General features: G+C 25.9%; 1 protein-coding gene across 2 annotated transcripts; it reads left to right on the top strand.

Annotated features, from left to right (window-relative positions):
* The first annotated feature begins 411 nt into the window (after positions 1-411).
* LOC129967113 (RCC1-like G exchanging factor-like protein) lies at positions 412-18,674 on the top strand. 2 transcript variants are annotated; one of them, XM_056081790.1, is made up of 12 exons: positions 412-527; positions 2,717-3,081; positions 3,462-3,588; positions 5,466-5,591; positions 6,231-6,349; positions 7,523-7,607; positions 10,714-10,824; positions 11,654-11,724; positions 12,396-12,480; positions 16,856-17,029; positions 18,275-18,363; positions 18,573-18,674. In XM_056081790.1, the coding sequence occupies exons 2-12, from the start codon at positions 2,770-2,772 to the stop codon at positions 18,648-18,650; spliced, it is 1,377 nt and encodes a 458-aa protein (XP_055937765.1). In that variant the 5' UTR covers positions 412-527; positions 2,717-2,769; the 3' UTR covers positions 18,651-18,674. The 2 variants fall into 2 exon arrangements, with proteins under 2 accessions (XP_055937765.1, XP_055937764.1); XM_056081789.1 differs by having other exon boundaries at positions 467-595.
* The last annotated feature ends 868 nt before the right edge of the window (positions 18,675-19,542 follow it).

Genomic DNA, 19,542 nt, shown 5'->3' on the forward strand with positions numbered 1-19,542 from the left:
GTCCTGAAAAAAAATCTGGCGATGCTACATAAAGAGCGGTATCTGACAAAATCATTTAAATTAATTATAATTTATTTGCTGTGAATTTTCATTAAAAAGAACTATTTAGTTGATTTTATTATACAAAAAGAGTCTGCTTTAATTATATAGTAACTTTTAATATTCTTTGATAATAAAAATTCTGATTAGAAATATCAAAATCCCAATACTAAAATATTAGATGGGAACAAAATTAATAGAAATACGGGCCAGAATTCTGACGTAATTAAAAAACAAAGTAAAGTTAATTTCAATTTTCTGCTAAAATCTATAAGAAATAGCTGGGGAAAAAATTAGTAGAGTTTGAAATATACTGATTACTATGCTGAAAGGTTGGCTGTAGGAAGGGGAAAAAAAAAAAAAAAAAAAAAAGCAGACTTTAGTTTTTTTCACATTTGGCTTGTTAGTTTCACGGAAGTTTCTTCAATTTCGTCAGAGAAAAATCGGAACAATTTAGAGCTGTTGCATGTGTCATTCTATACGAAGCGGTAAAGATTTATTTTTTTCAGCTTCGCAATGATCTATGAATGCAAAAAAGTTCTGAAATAATAATAAAGTATATACTCATTAAATAATTTAAATCATTGATAATTTTCTATTAAATTTTTAATTATAAAAAAATTTATAAAGAAGATCTCTTGTTTTTATATTATAGTAGACACGGCTATTATATCGAAATAATGTTTTTTTTTGTGTGTGTTTTCCCCCAGTTTTCTCTTGCTGTTTTCAAAGACGCGTAGTGATTATGTAATATTTTTAAATGGGTTAAATCATTTTTTTTTTAAAAAGCGAAAAATTAAATATAAAAAGCAAAAAAAAAAAAAAAATGCTCTTTTTTGATACCACATTAATAAAATTATAATATTAATCAAATTGTAATTTATAATCATTAATTAGTTTCAAATCTGGAGCATGATATTGTATTTTTGTAGGTACTACCTGATCTTTTACCAAACCATAACAAATAGTAATGTGTGTATGAAGCGTTTGAATTTTAATAATATTTTAATTATGAACAACTGGATATGTATTCATTTTTTTTTTATTTGGACCCATTCAACTTTCCATCTTTAAGCAATATTAAATTAGAATTCAGATTAGCATAATTTAATTTTTAACAATAATTTTATTAAGTAATTATTTTGAGTATTAAGTAATTACTTTTTTTGTTTTAAACAAATTCATAATTAAAAGGTTTCTTTAGAGTTTCTATTTTTTAAATATTGCTTGCAATTATGTTAACAATAATTTAGTAAATAATTATTTTTTTGACAAAGCATGTACAATTTTATTATTGTTAAAATGTTTCAAAATATTGTTTGTTTAAAAATAACTTTTCTCAATGTTCCATATGTTAGCTAAGTAAAATGAGCTTGTACATTAATAATTAAGTATTTTTCTGATTCAGCTACAAATTATTTCTTTTTTTACATTTTTAAAAATTGTAAAAAGTTAAAGAAAAAGTAAATGCATTATGCTAAATATATAGTAATATGTATAGAGAAATATACTGGTAAAATTGTATTCTTAATCACAATATAGTGAAATAATTGTAATGAGTTTAATTTCCAAAATTACAGTTAGTGTTCTCTTTTGGTATTATGAGCCAGATAACTGATATCTAATGTTAGATACTATATTTGTTAGGTCCACTACATTTGAATTGTCTATCAGGAAGTCTCCTAAAAAAAACCTAAGAGCTTTGCTTGCTGCAAGAGCAGGAAGTTAGCTATCAACTTCACTAATGTATTGAAAATAAAAAAATTTCATCTTTCAATTATGCTAATAAAAATAAATTATTTGGAAAATGCTAGTAACATTAATTGACCATATTAAAAGTGTTCACTACTATGAGAGTGGAAATCTATTCTTTTTTTCGTTACTGCAAAATAAATTCTACTATTTAAACTGTTGTTGTTTTTCAATAAGATCCTGATCATTGCTCTTTTAGACAGCACATTTATTACTTATGTATAAACATGCATATATAAGAAAGATTGATAAAAGATCATACAGCATTTTCAACAAAATTTTAGATGCACAGAGCTACACCTTCAAGGGCTTGCAGTTAGAAAAAATGTGTGAGTGATAGGAATGAGCAAAGAGCAGGCATATTTACATATGTATTCATCTGCACAAAGAAGTAGTAACAAATTTTTTTGTGCACTTCCCAACACAACATTAACAAATATGGTTATATACAAACCAAATGGTTATGTTAACCATCCATTTACCTTGCATGATTGTCTTGTACCTGTAATAGATAATTTATTTCTGTGAAAAAGTTTGCAATGGGTTAAACTGCAACGGGTCTGTTGAGAAAAAAATTGCATAAATTTTTTCTTACTAGTTTCGATGAATAACCTATATATAAATTAGGATATGTATCCAAAGTTATAAATTTTTATTTGTTAAACTTTAATACATTTGAAAATATATTAGCAATGATATTAAAAATTAACAGTTTTATTAAAAATACTAGCTGTTTTTTCATTTAAAAATGTAGTTTATGACTTAATAACAAAACTTATATTTAATTTTTGTATTATTTTTATATAAAAAATCTGATATTATAGCATATAAAATATCTTCATAAATTATTTTTTAAATTAATATCTGTTAAATTTAAAATCATATTTTCTTAGTGATATTATCATATTTTTTTTTTTTTTTACAGCTCAGCATATATTGGAATTTATTTCTGACACATCTTTCATTAAAAATTAATTCATGTTTTTTAATACAATGGCTTCTGAAAAATCACTCGTGTTTGCTAGAAAGCTATGTATTCAGCAATATTTGCGATATCATTTAAGAAATTATGCAAAATTAATAAGGCAACAAGATCCAGAAGAAGTAGAAAATATGCCCATTTTCCAATATGCTACAGAAAACACCAAGCGTAAGAAGAGGGTTTATATGTGGGGTAATGCCACATTTGGAGCCTTAGGAAAAGCCAGTTTTATCATGCCTACTGCACATAAGCGTCCTATCAAAAGTATGAGGTATCCATGGAGACTTCCCTTTGCAGATTTTCACAAGGTAAATTTATTTGATATGAATAATTGTACAATTGCATTTAAATCTTACAGAATAAAATTATGAAGTTTAATGTAATAGCTTACTTTTGGCTACAAACTATATTTGTTTCAAATTTTTGGAAATTATAATATTTGACTTATTTTGAAAACAAAAACAATCTTTTTCATTATAAATATTAATAATACTGTGTAATCATTTTTTTTCTGAAAATTAAATATGTTCTTTGTATATATGATTTATACATGTTTTATTTTTGTCGGATCTTTTAATATGTGGGTATTTTGTGGGTGTGGATCTTTTAATTTGTGGGGAAAATTTAAAGACATTCTGAATATAAATTATTAAATAATCAGAAGTGCATCTGTTTACTTATATTTTAGATATTTGATGTTTCATGTGGATATGGATTTACTGTTTTTGCTGCAACTAATGAGGAAAATGATTTTACTGCTTTTGGTACAGGTTTAAATAGTGATGGCCAGATTGGGTATCATTGTAATAAAAAGAGTAAGTATTTCCACTTCAGTTTTAAACTACTAATCATTTTCTTTTTTTAAGTCATTTTTTCTTCATTTGAATTTGATTAATGTAATGTTTTTAAGTACTGAATTATTTTATGACATAAGATTTTTTTTTTGGTACTTGTGTATTATTCTCATGACATTAGTAAAATTTGGCTTACTGTATGCCATTGGTATACTTTAGATTTAATCTCCATTTCTGTTGCAAACATAATCTACAAATTGTGACATATCAATATAATATAATTACAATCAGAAGTATGTTAAGTTGTAAAAAGCTGGCAACAGTTTATAGTTTAGCTACATGTGCCATAAGATTAATGTATATATTTTTCATGTAATAAAATGTTTTATATTTTTATGATAAATTTTTGCTTTCAATTTGAATTGTAGTGTTCAGCAGTTTTAGAGAACATATTTGGCAATTTTCTAGATGATTAATCACAAGTTGCTATAAACATATGATATTGTTCGCTCTTTTTTGATAGTCACTGTCATGTAGTTAATATTCAAATGCCATTTTTTAAAATAAATATTTTATAATTAAACAGTTTATCATTCCTGAATTAAAATATTACTAAAATGTAATCTCAAGGGTATAAAAAAAACTTTTTCTATTTTTTTTTTTTTAATTTAGAATAGATATGACTAATATCAAATATACTATATGTAAATGATTACCAAATGGAATATTATATACTTAAATTTTTCTACTAGAAAGGATTAATGCATGAACCAGAAAAACACATTTCTTTATCTGTATATGTTATACCTGTAAATCCATTTGTGAAGTTGCAGACAAAATTCTGACATATTTTAATGATAAGTTATAAAATCTCTGGGCAGACATTTAATTTTTCAGTTTTGTTTGTTTTTGTAATGCTTAATAGCACTAATATTCAAGTTTAGTAATGATTAGGATTCCACTGGTGGAATGCAGTTGTGCATTTAAAACTTGCAAATTATGTTACCTGTATTCTAATTCTTGCTATGTCAAAATGTTTTGGTTATCCTCTCATATTAGGGAAGTAAGAAAGTGAAAAATTATGTTGCTAACTTTATAGCATATATAGAAATATTGTGCAAAGCTATAAATGTATATATTTAATCATAGATTAAATATAACAGAACCATTATTGTGTGATAATTTTTTGATATTTTGTTGTCTGTTTTTTGGTAATTCTTATGTATGTAAAATAACATTTAAAATATATTTTATTTATATAATTTACTTCAAGGAACATAAAATTTTCTGAAACAGATTTTTAAGAAACAAATGAAATTTTGTGATATTATTTTTTGTTTTATTTATTTATAGTGTGTGCTAACAACAGTCATTAATTATCTCCCTCATAATTTATCTTGATATTTATTCAAAAGTTTGCAGTGGCTAAAAATTTGTTTTCTTATGCCACACCTATTTACTATTAAGGAAAAAATTGTTTTTTAGTTATTAGATTATTAAATTGTAAAAAAGCTCTTCAAGAAGGATTAATTTTATTTTTCAAATTAATATTTGTTTGATAAAGAATATAATTGTTAAGAAGAAGATAATATTCCCTGTCTTTTGGGGATGGGGAACTGCTGATTGTCATTCCAGATGATGTAATGCATTAATTGTTTCTACATTCATATGATTTAATATCTATAATAAACAAGGGTAAACAAGACAAACAACAACATTTGAATTCAGTTTATAAATGACATGTCATTAATCTGACAGTTTTTTTTATTCAACTCTCTATGCCATGAAAATTTGTGATAAATCCTAATAGTATTAATTTGATACTTATGAAAGATACTTTTGCTATTTAGATTTTTGATATTTTATTAAGAACAGTATTGTGTATTTGATTTTTCCAGAGAGACTTCTTGAAACACTTGCAGAACCTGTTCCAATAGCTCTTCCATTATTAAATTCTGGTACAAAAGCAATTAAAGTTGGATGTGGACGTGCACATACTATAATTGTTACAGATAAAGAAGGAGGTATAAGTTTTATTGTTTTATTAAGAATGTTATAGTTATTTTTCAAAAATGTTAAATAACTGAAGAAATTTTTAAAATTATCTGTTACTTATTATGCTTATTATTATGTTTTCTATTATCCGTTCATGTTAGATATTTTGATGTTGTAAAGATTTTATTTATATTTTATTACGGTAATATTATTTTGTATTATGCATTATTATCAGGTACTGTATCATTATTGTTATATCTTAAGTTATCTGTATTATAATAGTGAATTTTTGAAGTATTTTGAAGCCCAGTGTTTCTAAAACTTATGCTTCCTTCAAATTTTTTCATATCTTTTACTGTATGTTTTAATTTACTAATATATGAATTTTAAAGAATAAATTGGTTAAAATGCACATAATGCTAAACAATTTTAAACAAATAGTGACTAAACAAATAAATCTTAGCTTTTGATTTACTCATTTTATATTATTTGTTATATGATATGAAAATTGTATGTAACTGAAATAAACAAAATGATTTTTCACTTGTAATTGATAAATCATTTAATAATAGTTGTAATGAAGCAAATTCTTTGCATATCATAGTAAACATATTTCAATGATAATCTTCTAAGCATATAAATTACTAATGCAAAAATGTTTTTTTTAGTTTTCAGTCTTGGTAATAATAGTTATGGTCAATGTGGTGTTCCTGTTAATGCAAAGGCTGAAGCTGATAAATTTTTATCTATTCATCGCATTGAAAGAATTGATGAACCTGTTTCTGAGGTGGTATTCATATAATAATAAGTGATTTCAAAATAATAATAAGTGCAATTTTAGGAGCACTTAATATTAATGTTTTGTATTTTTTTTCAAAGAAGTCTAATTAGAACTGTGTACATTTGTTGTAATAAATTTAAACAACATGTGATCACTTAATGTAATGTTTTCTGCTCAAATATATATATAATTCTTAATTATATATATATTTATACAGTGAATTGAAGTGATGTAAAATGAGATCTCATTGTAATTCTAATGAATCAAGCAATCATTTTGTTTTTGTTTTTCTTTCTTTTGTTTGATATTTATGGAAATCTGTGTTCTTTCTTAAGTTAATTTTTACTGTGACTTTGCTGATCTCATGTAGTCTTTATGCTGAATATCATCTACACAATTGTTGCAATTTTATATTTTTTTACTGTAATTTTCAAACGTATTAATATTTTTTCACTGCACGGCTTGTTGAGCTAGATTAATTTCTTTATATTTAATTAAGCTTTATTGTGCTTCATTTGTTTTTGATTTGTAATTTAAAAGCTCTATTATTGTTTATTTTACTTTTTAATTTCCCATTTTTTTCTTTTTTTAAAAATGTAATTAATTTATAAAATTAGTGTTAAATGATAATATTTCTTTCAAATAATATTATATGGTTATGCTATTTTTCTAATTAATGACATTTGTTCTGGTAATTGAAGTATTTTATGTTCTTATTTAAATAAGAGCCTTTTTAATATTTAAAAATGATTTGTCATAAGTTAGTTTAGAGCATATAAAAAATTTAAGAAAATGCTTAAAGAAAGAATTTATTTTTTAAAATTATGGCAAAGTTATTATATTATTAAAATATTTTAAATAGTATTCTATTATCTTTTAGCTATTCTTTAAATGTAAGTGTTCTTTTCAGGTGAAAAGCTATTCCTTAAATATTGCATTTCATATTAAAAGATATTTTAATGTATTGGCAATTTTTGAATTATTTCTTAGTGTTTAGCTGAAAGAATATTTTACTGAATAATTTTAATTTGATGAATAATTATTGTTGTTTTGCAGTTTATTTTACATTGTGACGTGAAGATCTGTAATATTAGTCAGAAAAAAAATTTTTAACTTTATGCATAGTTTTGTTATTACTTATTAAAATTCTTAGTTTTTATTAATGATTTTATTATACAGGTTGTTTGTGGACAGGATCATACTCTGTTTTTAACTATAAATGGAAAAGTTTATAGTTGTGGATGGAGTGCAGATGGCCAAACTGGTAAGTAAAATTCACATAGCTAGTAAATTTTTTTCACTACTTCCATGGCAATTGCTCAAACACGCAAGATGAAAATGAAAGATAATTGAATTACAAAGTTATTTAATATTTGGTCTGATTAACTTTTATGTATAATGCATATATTCCTATGCATCAAGTATGTATATATGTAACTTAATGTGAAACTAGATGATTATAAAAAATTTTTGCTGTGTATGAGTTTTTGACAATCATAATGATCTAGGGAATAGAATTAAATTTTGAATGCAGGTGTTTTAAAATATGTTTTCAAGAATGATATGAAATATAACTGCTTAACTCTCACAATGCAATTACAGTTATAAACTTTTATATGCCAACATATTCTTTTTTTTAATTGAAATGTGATCTGCATAGTTGAATCACATAAATGGTATTAGAGTGATAGCTATTGCATGTAAAATGGTAGTTCTAGGCGCATACTAGGCGCTTCTATATACACATACATATATATACCAGTTAAAATAAAGTACGAAAATCTAAAAAAACCAGAATAAGAAGTGGTCAGTAAGAACAGAAGATATTTATTAAAAATTTCATAAATTTTTGTTGGCTCTTATTTTACTAGTTTTTTTCCCCTTTCAAATATCTAGAAAATCCTGTTGTAATTTTCTTCTGAATTTTATCGTAATTCAATTAGAGCATCAGCTTCATTTTGATCAAGTTTTACATGGCTGCATTTCTTAGATTTGAATTTTTAATTGTTTGATATTCAGTCTACATATTTGTTTATACATGAACATCTTTTTTCATGGGCAGGATATCTTCTTATTAAAATGAAGTATGCTTTGTATTTTATAGACTGTAATTGGTTGACTTTAAATTCATAAAATATGATATATTTGATCATTTTTCTTTCAGTTAAATAAAATGTCATTTTTCATAAAATTATGATTTAGTATATTTATACATTGGCAAATTTTCAGTTTGGATTTTAATCGCAATTTTATATTTTTTAAATGATCCTCATTTATAATAGCTGTAGAAAATATATACATATAAAGAAGAATGTTTTTATACTATTTGCCTTTCATGCATATCTAAAATTGTATTCCAATTCTTTTGAAATTTTGCATATTGATTATTTAAAGCAGAAGTGAAACTGTTATACATATGTTTCATTTTTTTAAAAGATTCTACCCTCATTTCTGTTTTTAGCTTTTTAAATAAAATGTCTATTTACAGCTTTTTGTTTTTCCGATATCTTAAAAATGGTATGAGAATCAACTAATGTTTACGATGATTTTCTGAAAACTTATTAAATTTGCTACAAAATGCAATTTAACTCGCTCCTATACATTCTTAATTTCACAATGCATTAATAATCTAAGTTCAAAATTAATGCTCAACAGTTTTTTTTTTTTACTTAATCGTGTATGAATCATAATTTTATTTGCTAATAGCCACTTTTGTTGACCAACTGGTTTGCCAGGAGGAATGCTTGCTTAAATTTTCAGCAAAATACTTTTATATGACTTGTTCTCTTAATAACTTTTTTAGCAAAATATTTTTAAACTTCAAATTTTGATTGTCATATAACTCATACTATTACAGAAGCCTTAAGTCATTCCGTTAACTTCTCTGTCTATATATCCAATTTTCTGTCATCTCCCATAAAATTCATCTTTAATTTAAAATTGTAGTGATTATACTTCAATTAATTCAAAAACAAGAATTAATACCAAGCAAGTTTTTTTTTTTTTTTTTTTTTTTTTTTTAATATGCATACAAAAAATAGAATCATTCTGTACTGAAGTCTTATGTGCACAACAGAATAATATTCATAATTTATGCAATATCTCAAAGAATTGCTCAATAGAAATTCTTGATTTGTCATAATTTTTTTTTTATTTCAAAAGGATTTAAATGGTGTAACTAATATTTTATTTTGTTTTGGTCAATAAATATATTTCAAACAAATTATGAAGTCTAAATTTTGTACAGTTTTTTGGTCCTTAGGAATTATATTCTTCAAAATATTCTTGACACTCCAATTTTTAAATTAAAAAAATATATATATCTACCTTCTGCGATCAAATCTGACTGAATTATGCAGTTTTGAATTTTACAATTTCAGAACATTTAGCATTTTCATAATCTTAGAGCAACCAGTCTTGGTGAAACTCTGGGCACTGATTTGAGTATCCTTTTTTTGGGATGGTCGATTGAGTGATTTAAAATTTCACATTTTTTATAAGATAATACTATTCAAATTTTCATAACTCAGTCAGTTTTAGTTGCAATAGAGCCTTTCGTTTTATTTAAAATTATTTCCGTTGGCAAATCACCTAATTCACTGAAAATATTGAATAAAATTCATTTTTAAAAATCATGCAGATATAACCTGCCCATGATTCCACCAAGTTATCAGGCATTATAGTAACATTATTTTAATTATCTCTTACATATGCTCTGTTTGTTGTGTACATGCACTTTTCCAATGGAGACTAGTTCCCATAACATCATAATACTGTTAAAATTATATATTCGGTTTGTCTATTCTTGAAATTTGGTGATATTGTAACTTCATGTTTTTATTTCTTCTGTACACAGATATTAAACAGATACCATGTTCTATAGCTTTCAAGAATGAAAACAAATCATGCAATTAGATAGTTGATAAAACAAGGAAAAAAAAATGGTTTGAATTTTTGGCCAACTATGCAAGTCTATTGTTGGAAATCAGGCAATTTTTTTTTTATTTTTAAATTGCCAAAATGAAAAGTTTACGTGACTATTTAATTGATATCATTTTGAAATGTAAGATTTTACTTTTTTGCAATATTATCTGAAGTTATTGCAGGGTAATACTAAAATTTTCTTAATTAATTAAAGTCCTAATTAAAATTAAAAAAATGCTTTAAGGTACACATATCTGACTTCCAAGGTAAGTATGTAACAAATTTGTAAGTTGTAGGTCAGAAGGCCTGGCCCAAACACACATATCTTCATTACTAGTATAGATGTAAAATATATTGAGAATTTGAAATAGTTGACCATGCATTTGTACTTATTTTTGGATATGTTTATTTACTGAAAATAAATTATTTATTACTATCTTCGATAGGTTTAGGACATTATAATAACCAATATGAACCAGCTCTAGTCAAGGGTGACATTGAAGGAGAAAAAATTGTTCAGCTGTCTTGTGCAGCTGATTGTGTTCTAGCTGTATCAGGTATTTATTTTTAATGTTTGTGTCTTTTTTAAAGTTACAATTATTTATTAGAAGTATTGAATTTTTTATATATTAGAAATATTGAACATTTAAATTCTATATATTTAATAGATTATATAGTTACATTTTTAGTGGTAGAGAGCTTTGATATTGGTATCAATCAAAAGTTAAATGCATAGAATTTGACAAAATTATTGTATAAATTGTTTATATTCATTTTATTGCACAATATTTCTTTAACAGAATTATTTTATTCTTTTACAGAATTATTAATCCAATTTTTATTTTATTTCATTTATTTTTTTATTCTAAGCCTATGCCATGTTTATTTACATTAAAAATTGCAATTTTACAATTTATCGCATTTGATAAATTTTTTTAAAAATTTGAATGTTATTGAAAAAAAAGTTTATTATCAATGCATTAGTGGTATTTTTCATACTGAAAAGAAACTGCACTATCACCCATTAATGCATTGGCTATGCTAATTTTTTTTTTTTTTTTCATTTTATGTAGAATATGTTTTTATTTTATTGCATTCATTATTTATATGAGATATGTTACACCATTTCTTCCAGTAGAATTTTTTTTTTCTTGCTAGTGTTGTTTTACATTTATTACTGCAGAACAATATATATATATATTTAAATATATATTTCTCTATTTATTTTATATATTTTTTTCCTCTGAGATTTGAAGAAAAGTAATGCAATTTCTTTAAAAAAATAGCTTTGTTCAACTCTAAAACTTTATTAAGTTTTAGATATCTATGTTATAGATGTTAGCTTTTGTTTCTATCAAATTAACTAAAATTTTTAATAAATTTCAGATAAAGGAGATGTTTTTGGATGGGGCAATTCTGAATACAGCCAATTAAATTCCGTAACTGATGAGCAACAAGTATGTGATTAAATCTCTCCTTAATTGGAAATATGAAAATATATAAATATTTTACTATTAAAGTTTGACTTGTTAAATTTTTAATTTATGGCATTTTATGCTTTCTTCTAATAATTTAATATGCCTCTATTAATTTAACTGTAAAATCTATGATAAAGGACATACTTATTTTAATTTTAGGAACTGTATTATAAATAATGTACTTGTTAATAGTCCAAATGGTACAATTTATTCCATTATTTTCTAGTAAGAAAATTAGTTTGCCACTGAAAATAATTCCATTGATTTAGCTAATATATGCATAACCCTTAAAGAAATGAATGGCTATTGCCATTTTTTATATTTAGCTTTGAAGCATATTATTATATATTTGCTTATTTTCTTAAAATCTGATATGTAAAATAATTATTAAGTTCAAATTTCTATTATATGTCAAAAATTATATTTTATCCACTTGAAAAGTTTAAAGTTATATGATTGAAATAAGTGAAATGCCTTCATAATTAAAAGAAATTTCTTTCAAAGATACTCTCTTTCATAAATGTATTGAAAGAATTAAAATTAAGACAAATCTAGAAATATATATAATATGTGTGAGTGTGTTTTATGCATACATCTGTATATACTTATTTAAAAACTACAGTGCTATATCATTTAATTATTTATTTTAGATAAACATTTCAAAGAAACTAAACCTTGGCATAGGCAAGGTTTTACAAGTTGCTTCCGGTGGAACAATGTGTGCTGCTGTAGATGGTAATTATAGCTGTTGTGTTTTATTTTTCTGAATGAATGTTTATCCTAATTTTGCCATAGCATAATTTTAGGATATTACAGTGAAAACATAGTTTAAATTTTCTTGAAATAATATGAAAATCCTTCATGATTATTTATAAGAATTCATTTTGTATTAGTTTTTATCTCAGTAATTTTAATTTTAGTTAAGTTTTTGACAGTTTTTTAGTAATTTCATTGTAATATTGCATTGGTATTATTACTTTTCTAAATTACTAGCATTATGGATTTATAAACAATTTTTTTTTTTTTTTTGCATTGTTTTATGCAAGATAAAATGATGCGATCCAGACATGTTTTTTAATGGCTTGTAGGACCTGAGATGAAAATATATAAGTGGTGGAGACCATATAATGATGAAAATGACAGATCCACAGTAAATACAGAAACAGGAAAATATTAAATTATATTTATTTTAAGAAGTACTTTATGGCCTGAACTGTCAATTTCAATATATGTTGTGCAGTGGTAATGGAAGGTTATCTCTAAAATACACCAGACTTTACACATGTTTGCAGCAGTAACTGCATTTCTAGAAATTAAGTTCTTTGTAGATTCATTTGCAAGATTCATGATATTGTCAAATTAAAAATAATAATACATATGAATTAATTATTTATTTGGTATTTTTTTGTTTTTATTTATCCTTTTTTTCAACATTATGTATCATTATGTTAACTTTCCAATGGCTTACATATTGGTCCTGACAAATTATTATGAATTTTTTTAAAAAATTTGGTATGCACTACAACCCTTTCATGTTTGCCTCATCTTTATTTAATCATCTTTTAATAAATTTGTCACAATTTAAAAGATTTATAAAATTTTCTAAATGAGTTTTGTAGAAAATTTTATTCAGATAATGATCTGTTTTTAAAAATTTTTTAATTAAAGGATTTTTTCAAATTAATATATAGACAGAATGATTATTTAGTGAGAAAGTATTAATTATTTATAGCTTTTATCACAACATATTTCACCTAAATTCATATATAAATATTTAATAATCTGCTTTGGCTTAAAAGTATTTGATAAATTTATTTTATTATTGAACAAATACTTTTCTCATTACTAATGCATATATCAATGTAAAGGTCAAATTGTGGTTATTTAGTATTAATTCTTTAATCGAATGTATTTGTGTTTTTTTGGAATTTGAATTTAATAATATTTATACTGTTTCATATATTGTTAATTGCTTATACATTTTCTCACCAGTTTTGTTTTAACTGCTTTTATTTTATTCAGCTGTAGCTTCCTGAACACATAAAAGAATTTCCTATCTCATTACATAAAGAGGAAATGGAGAGTTGAAAACAATAGATTTTGCGTTGCCCCCAAATCTCATGCTATTACTTTTATATGTTAAATATCTAATATATAAAATTCTCGTGTCACAGTTTTCGTTGCCATACTCCTCCGAAACGGCTTGACCGATTTTGATGAAATTTTTTGTGCTTATCCGGTATCTATGAGAATCGGCCAACATCTATTTTTCATCCCCCTAAATGTTAGGGGTAGTCCATTATTAATTAAAAACTAACTTTCCCGCCAAAAAAATCTTCCATTTTTCCCAACGCCAACTTTTCCGCCAAAAAAATCTTCCATTTTCCCCATCGCCAAATAAGTAAGGCATCAGTTGTTTTTTTCTCCCAACAGTAATTAGGCTAGGGTTAACATTTTTCGACGGATTATTTCAAACGATTCTGTTTATTTTCTTAATGTTTTATGCATTTAAAATTAAACATTGTTAATTAATCCATGTTTCACATTCATTCTGAAGTACTTTTGAATTAAAATAACACAGAATAAAGGAAATTAAAAATGTCTAATCTGCATAGCGTTACCCCAACTGGCGTAGAAAAATTTACGCATTTGCGTTGACGTAACTGGCGAAGAAAATCCACGCATGCGCATTGTTCTGATTGTTGGCATGACAACCAACGGACGATTTAAATTATTTTTAGGTTAGTTGCATGCTTTTGTAAGTAAAATGTATTTATGTTAGTTATATATTTTTTGTATATGCTTATAGTTTTAAGTACATCGTTTTTTAAGTAGATTTTTTTAAACCTGTTTTCGACCGATTATTTTAAACGATTCATTTTATTTTCTTAGTGTTTGATGCATTTAAAATTAAACATTGTTAATGAATCGATCTGTTCATGATGAATCTGAGAAATTTTTGTTGACAAATTCTTGAGATATTACATAAATTAAGAAAGATATTCTTTAGTGACCATAAAGTTTAAACGCTCAGTGACTCTATTATCAGTAATCATATTATTAAAAAAAAATGCTTTGTTTCAGTAAAAAATATTATATTAATTGCAGATTAATCATTTACACTGTAATTTAAAGCATAATTTCTACGAAGGGTAACAGAAAATTAGAGAGATATATATCACGCTATAACTGAAGGCCTTTATAATATTATGAGTGAATTATATGACTATCAAAATTTGAAGTTTTAAAATATTTTGCTGAAGAATCTATTAAAGTTGGAATTGCGTAAAATGTTTAATGGTACGACCGGAGTTTTATCCCCTGCTTGGCGAAATTTTTAAAAATCGCAAACAACGGCCTTGCGAAATGTTCAAAAGCAAAGAAGCAGATGTTCAATTATAGTGCATAATAAAGATTGCCAGCTTTGGTGCGTTATCGCAACTTGGCGAAGAAGGGGGTTAAACTCCGGTTAAACCTATTTAATTATTAAAATTTAAACGAACATTAAGATTGGCGAACCGGCTGGTCGCCAAAGGCGGCTAGTAACATATAACAATCTCATGTCACGGTGTTTGTGTTCGAACTCCTCCGAAACAGCTCGGCCGATTTTCATGAAATGTTTTATGTGTATTTGGTAGGTATGAGAATAGGTCGTAAAGTATATTTCATAACTCTAGGTAATTAGGATGTTCCTACCCACGTTCACTGTACCATTAGGAGATCAACGCTTTCTTAAAATCATCGCTACTGTGACGTAATTTTGAAAAAGTCCAGCTAAAATTAAACACGCGCTCCCAAATGCTTCAAGATCCATCTACTGACACATTCTTGGACCAATTGTTAGATATCGGTAATTGAAAAGCTGCTGTCTATGAAAATACTGGATGCATAAAATTGTCCACTAATTTCTGCACTATCGTTGATTCGCAAAATGCTCTCATTGACCGCATTTCCCGATGCATGCACATAATACATAAATGATGCGTGGCTGGCAGAAGGAGCCATTTTGGCAGCAAAAAATGTGGACATCGACGATTTAAACTTCCAGATACAGCAGTCGTTGCCTGGCGACTCGGTATCATGCAAATTGATCGATACTGTTTACGATGCTAACGAAGCTGTAAATTATCCAACAGAGTTTTTGAACTCACTGGATTTGCCAGACATGTCACCACACCTTCTACGGCTGAAAGTTGGATCTCCGGTTATATTAATTCGGAATTTGAACCCACCATGGCTGTGCAATGACACGTGATTGGTCATTAAAAATTGATGAAAAACGTTATCGAAGCCACCATTTTGAATCGTAAATTCCCTGCCGAAAATGTTTTGCTGTCACGAATTCCAATGATTCTCACAGACGTGCCCATCGAATTCAAACGCGTTCAATTTCCATTTAGATTCGCATTTGCAGTGACAATCAATAAGTCGCAAGGCCAAACGATGTCTGTTTGCGGCTTAGATTTGGGCACGCCATGTTTTTCACATGTGGCATGTTCTCGCGTGGGCAAACTGTCGAGCCTATTAGTGTTAGCTAAAAACGGACTGAGAGAAAATATCGTACTCTCAATTGCACTTCGAAATGAATATTGATTTTCTTTATTTTATTTTTATACTTTAGGCAAAAAGTATATTACTTTTTTCACTTTACGTTTAACTTTTAAAACAATGTATATGTTCGTTACGTTAATGAAATACATTGTATTGAGAAAATGAATGGTTGGTGTTTTTTTGTTTTTATTGGCGATCATCGTCTACAGCGCTCCATTCCTCTTTCTGTCATAGATCCCATCTCCACACACTTACAATGCATTCATTAACAACCAAAATATTCAATAGAAATAATTTATAAGGCGGAACAACGTTTGCCGGGTCAGCTAGTTTATATATGAATGATTAAACTATAACTCAGCTGTATATACACATTTTATACATTTAAATAGTTTAATAATGCAAATTTTACATAAAATTTTTAGTACTATATTACTAAAATATTATTAAAACATTTATTCAGGTTTTTTTTTTTTTTTTTTTTTTTTTTTGCATGGAGTTAAAGTCGGCATTTATTAAAAAAAATTTTTTGTTGCTAAAAATATTATAATTATTTTAGAATCTGGTCGAGTTCATGTGTGGGGTTATGGAATTCTAGGCCAAGGGCCTAATGTGTCAGTTTCAAAAGTACCAGTTTTGCTTCCAGAACCACTGTTTGGATTTAACGAATTTAACACTGATGTTAAAGTTACTCAGCTGGCTTGTAGCTTAAGTCATTTTGCTGCAATAACAAGTAAGTTTATAAATGATTTCTTTTTGTAGTTAAAAACAACCAAAACCGTTTTTATTCTGTGCCATTTGGAATAATCAAAAGACAACAAAAGCAAGTGAATTTAATCCTCTCTAATGTCATGAAAAATATCCTTATAAGTTAATCAATTTTTAAATTTCATTGATAGCTGTTTAATTTCTGACTTAAAGCTGTTATTTTTTAATATCCTCAGAAATCTAAAAAATACTAATACACTCTTCAAACATATAATCTGGTTTCCTCAATTAATTATTAGTATCTTGGGATAATAATGTGTGTATATTTAATGTTAATTTGTCAGATAATTTTTAATTAATTAAATGAATGAACAATTCAAATTAATTTTACATCATAAACTAAAGTTAAAAAAAAATTTCATATCTGAAAATTTTAATGTTTATGTGTACTATTAATAAAAGAAAAAAAATCCCATTTATAAGGTTTCCAAATGCTTTTAGAGATATTTGATTTTATAGAACATTTTAAATAATTTATTTTATTAGTTGTTGCTATTGCTTATGGCACTTGTACAAACCTGCTGATGAAGTCAACGATTATGTGCAGTAGCTGCTGAGGATATAGACCCCTGAGCACCTGAGAGCAGAAGTCTGACTTCAAGCTCATATGAAGATGACACTCACACACTTGCTTGCACAACCCCTTTTTACAGGGGGGGGGACGGAGGGGCTCTTTCACACACTTCACAAATAGAACACAGGGTAACGAACAACCATATCCAAACCAGGGACGCTGAGACTCGAACCTGGGGGACAGACAGGGATGAACCAGGACTCAAACCCGGGGCGCCCAGATCATGCGAAAAATGCACTACTCCTAGGCTAGGATGCTGGCTATTTTATTAATAGATAATGATATAAGTAATTTTTATGATATTTGATTTTAAAAAAAGGAGTTTTACAAGTTTATGAAATAATACTAAATGATATTTATTAGGAACAGCAGGTGGTTGGGGGGAAACAGAAGTTTGTATTTGTTGCTTATGAATATACACTTTTTCTTTATTTTCTCAGGGAACATTTCTAATATCTTGATTTATTTTATTCTATGTATGATAAATAATTCAAATAATTGAAGTAAATGTGTTTATAAAATAGTATTTTAAGTTGGTACAATATTTATTTAAAATTCAATGTATGCCTATGTATGAAATCGTATAATTTTTTTTAATTAGAAGGAAATTTTAAATTTATTTTTCCTTTCATTCAGACAAACATCATTTATTTATGTGGGGAAGAAATCGAGGTGACTGTTTGGGTCTTGGTAATCAACATGGTGATCAATTTTTTCCATACAAAGTAAGTTAAAATGTTTTTCTGAAGTGTTGTTTTCAACCATTATATGTTTGCAAATTTCAACTGTAAAATTAATTCTTGATTAATATTTCTTACAAATATTGTTCCAGGCAATTTTTCTGATCTAATTCATAATTTTTAATATAATATTTCATTATTGGTTTTGAATTGATTGTATTGATGCTTTATATTAATTATAAACGTTTTTTAAGGTTGCTGTGCCTGCTGAAGTTTTGAAAGTGAGTTGTGGAGTTGATCATACAGCAGTTCTATGTAGAGCTTTTGCTTAGTTGTAAATAAATTATTTATTTTTATACGTTTGTCTTATTTAATAAATTAAGACAAATCTTATGGATAATTGAGTGGTCTATTGATGATACTAGTGAATTATAAATCTTCTTTGGGATTTTCATTGTTTGCTTATTCATTAAAACTTTTCCACATATTTCAAAAATTCATTACTTGGACTTGACACAATCAGAAATGAAACATTATATGCTTAACATTTATTTCCTTATTTTATCCCTAAGGTTTTAAAATATATATATATATATAAATTATATTTATTCAGTTAAGCATATAATTTTGAGATATTAAAGTGAAGATATTTTTAAAGATTTGAATGCATTTATTTTTTTATCTAAGTTCAAAGGGATACTATGATAAACTAACTAAACTTATATAGAATTAGACAATGAAATTTTTTTTTTTAACTCTAAAGGTGATAATAAACTATTTTTTTTAAATATTTGACTCAAAATTTTAATCTAATTTAATTGACTTTGTTTTTAAATTTCCCAATTACTTTTTTGATACAGAAACTGTAAGACTGTTTTTTGTAAAAATTAATATTTTTCATTTAATTGTACAAGGGAACAAAAAAGTCTTCTAAATTATATTCTAAAAATAACAGAATAAAAATTAAGTCAGTGAAAAATTTTTATAGTTTAAATTTTAAATATTCAGTGATTTTAAGGAGAAAAAGAGAGTATTTTCTTTCTTTCTTTCTTTTTTTTTAATATTCTGTTTTTAAAATCTATAAAGATTTAATATTGTATACACAATAGGGGGAATTTTAGATTACATACTTTTTTTTTAGATGATATAACTGAGATTTTACAAATATCATGAAAGCATTTCAGAGAGGGACTGATATTTTTAATTTATTCAAACACAGTGAAA

Source organism: Argiope bruennichi, chromosome 4 (assembly GCF_947563725.1).
Source record: "Argiope bruennichi chromosome 4, qqArgBrue1.1, whole genome shotgun sequence".
NCBI lineage: Eukaryota > Metazoa > Arthropoda > Arachnida > Araneae > Araneidae > Argiope > Argiope bruennichi.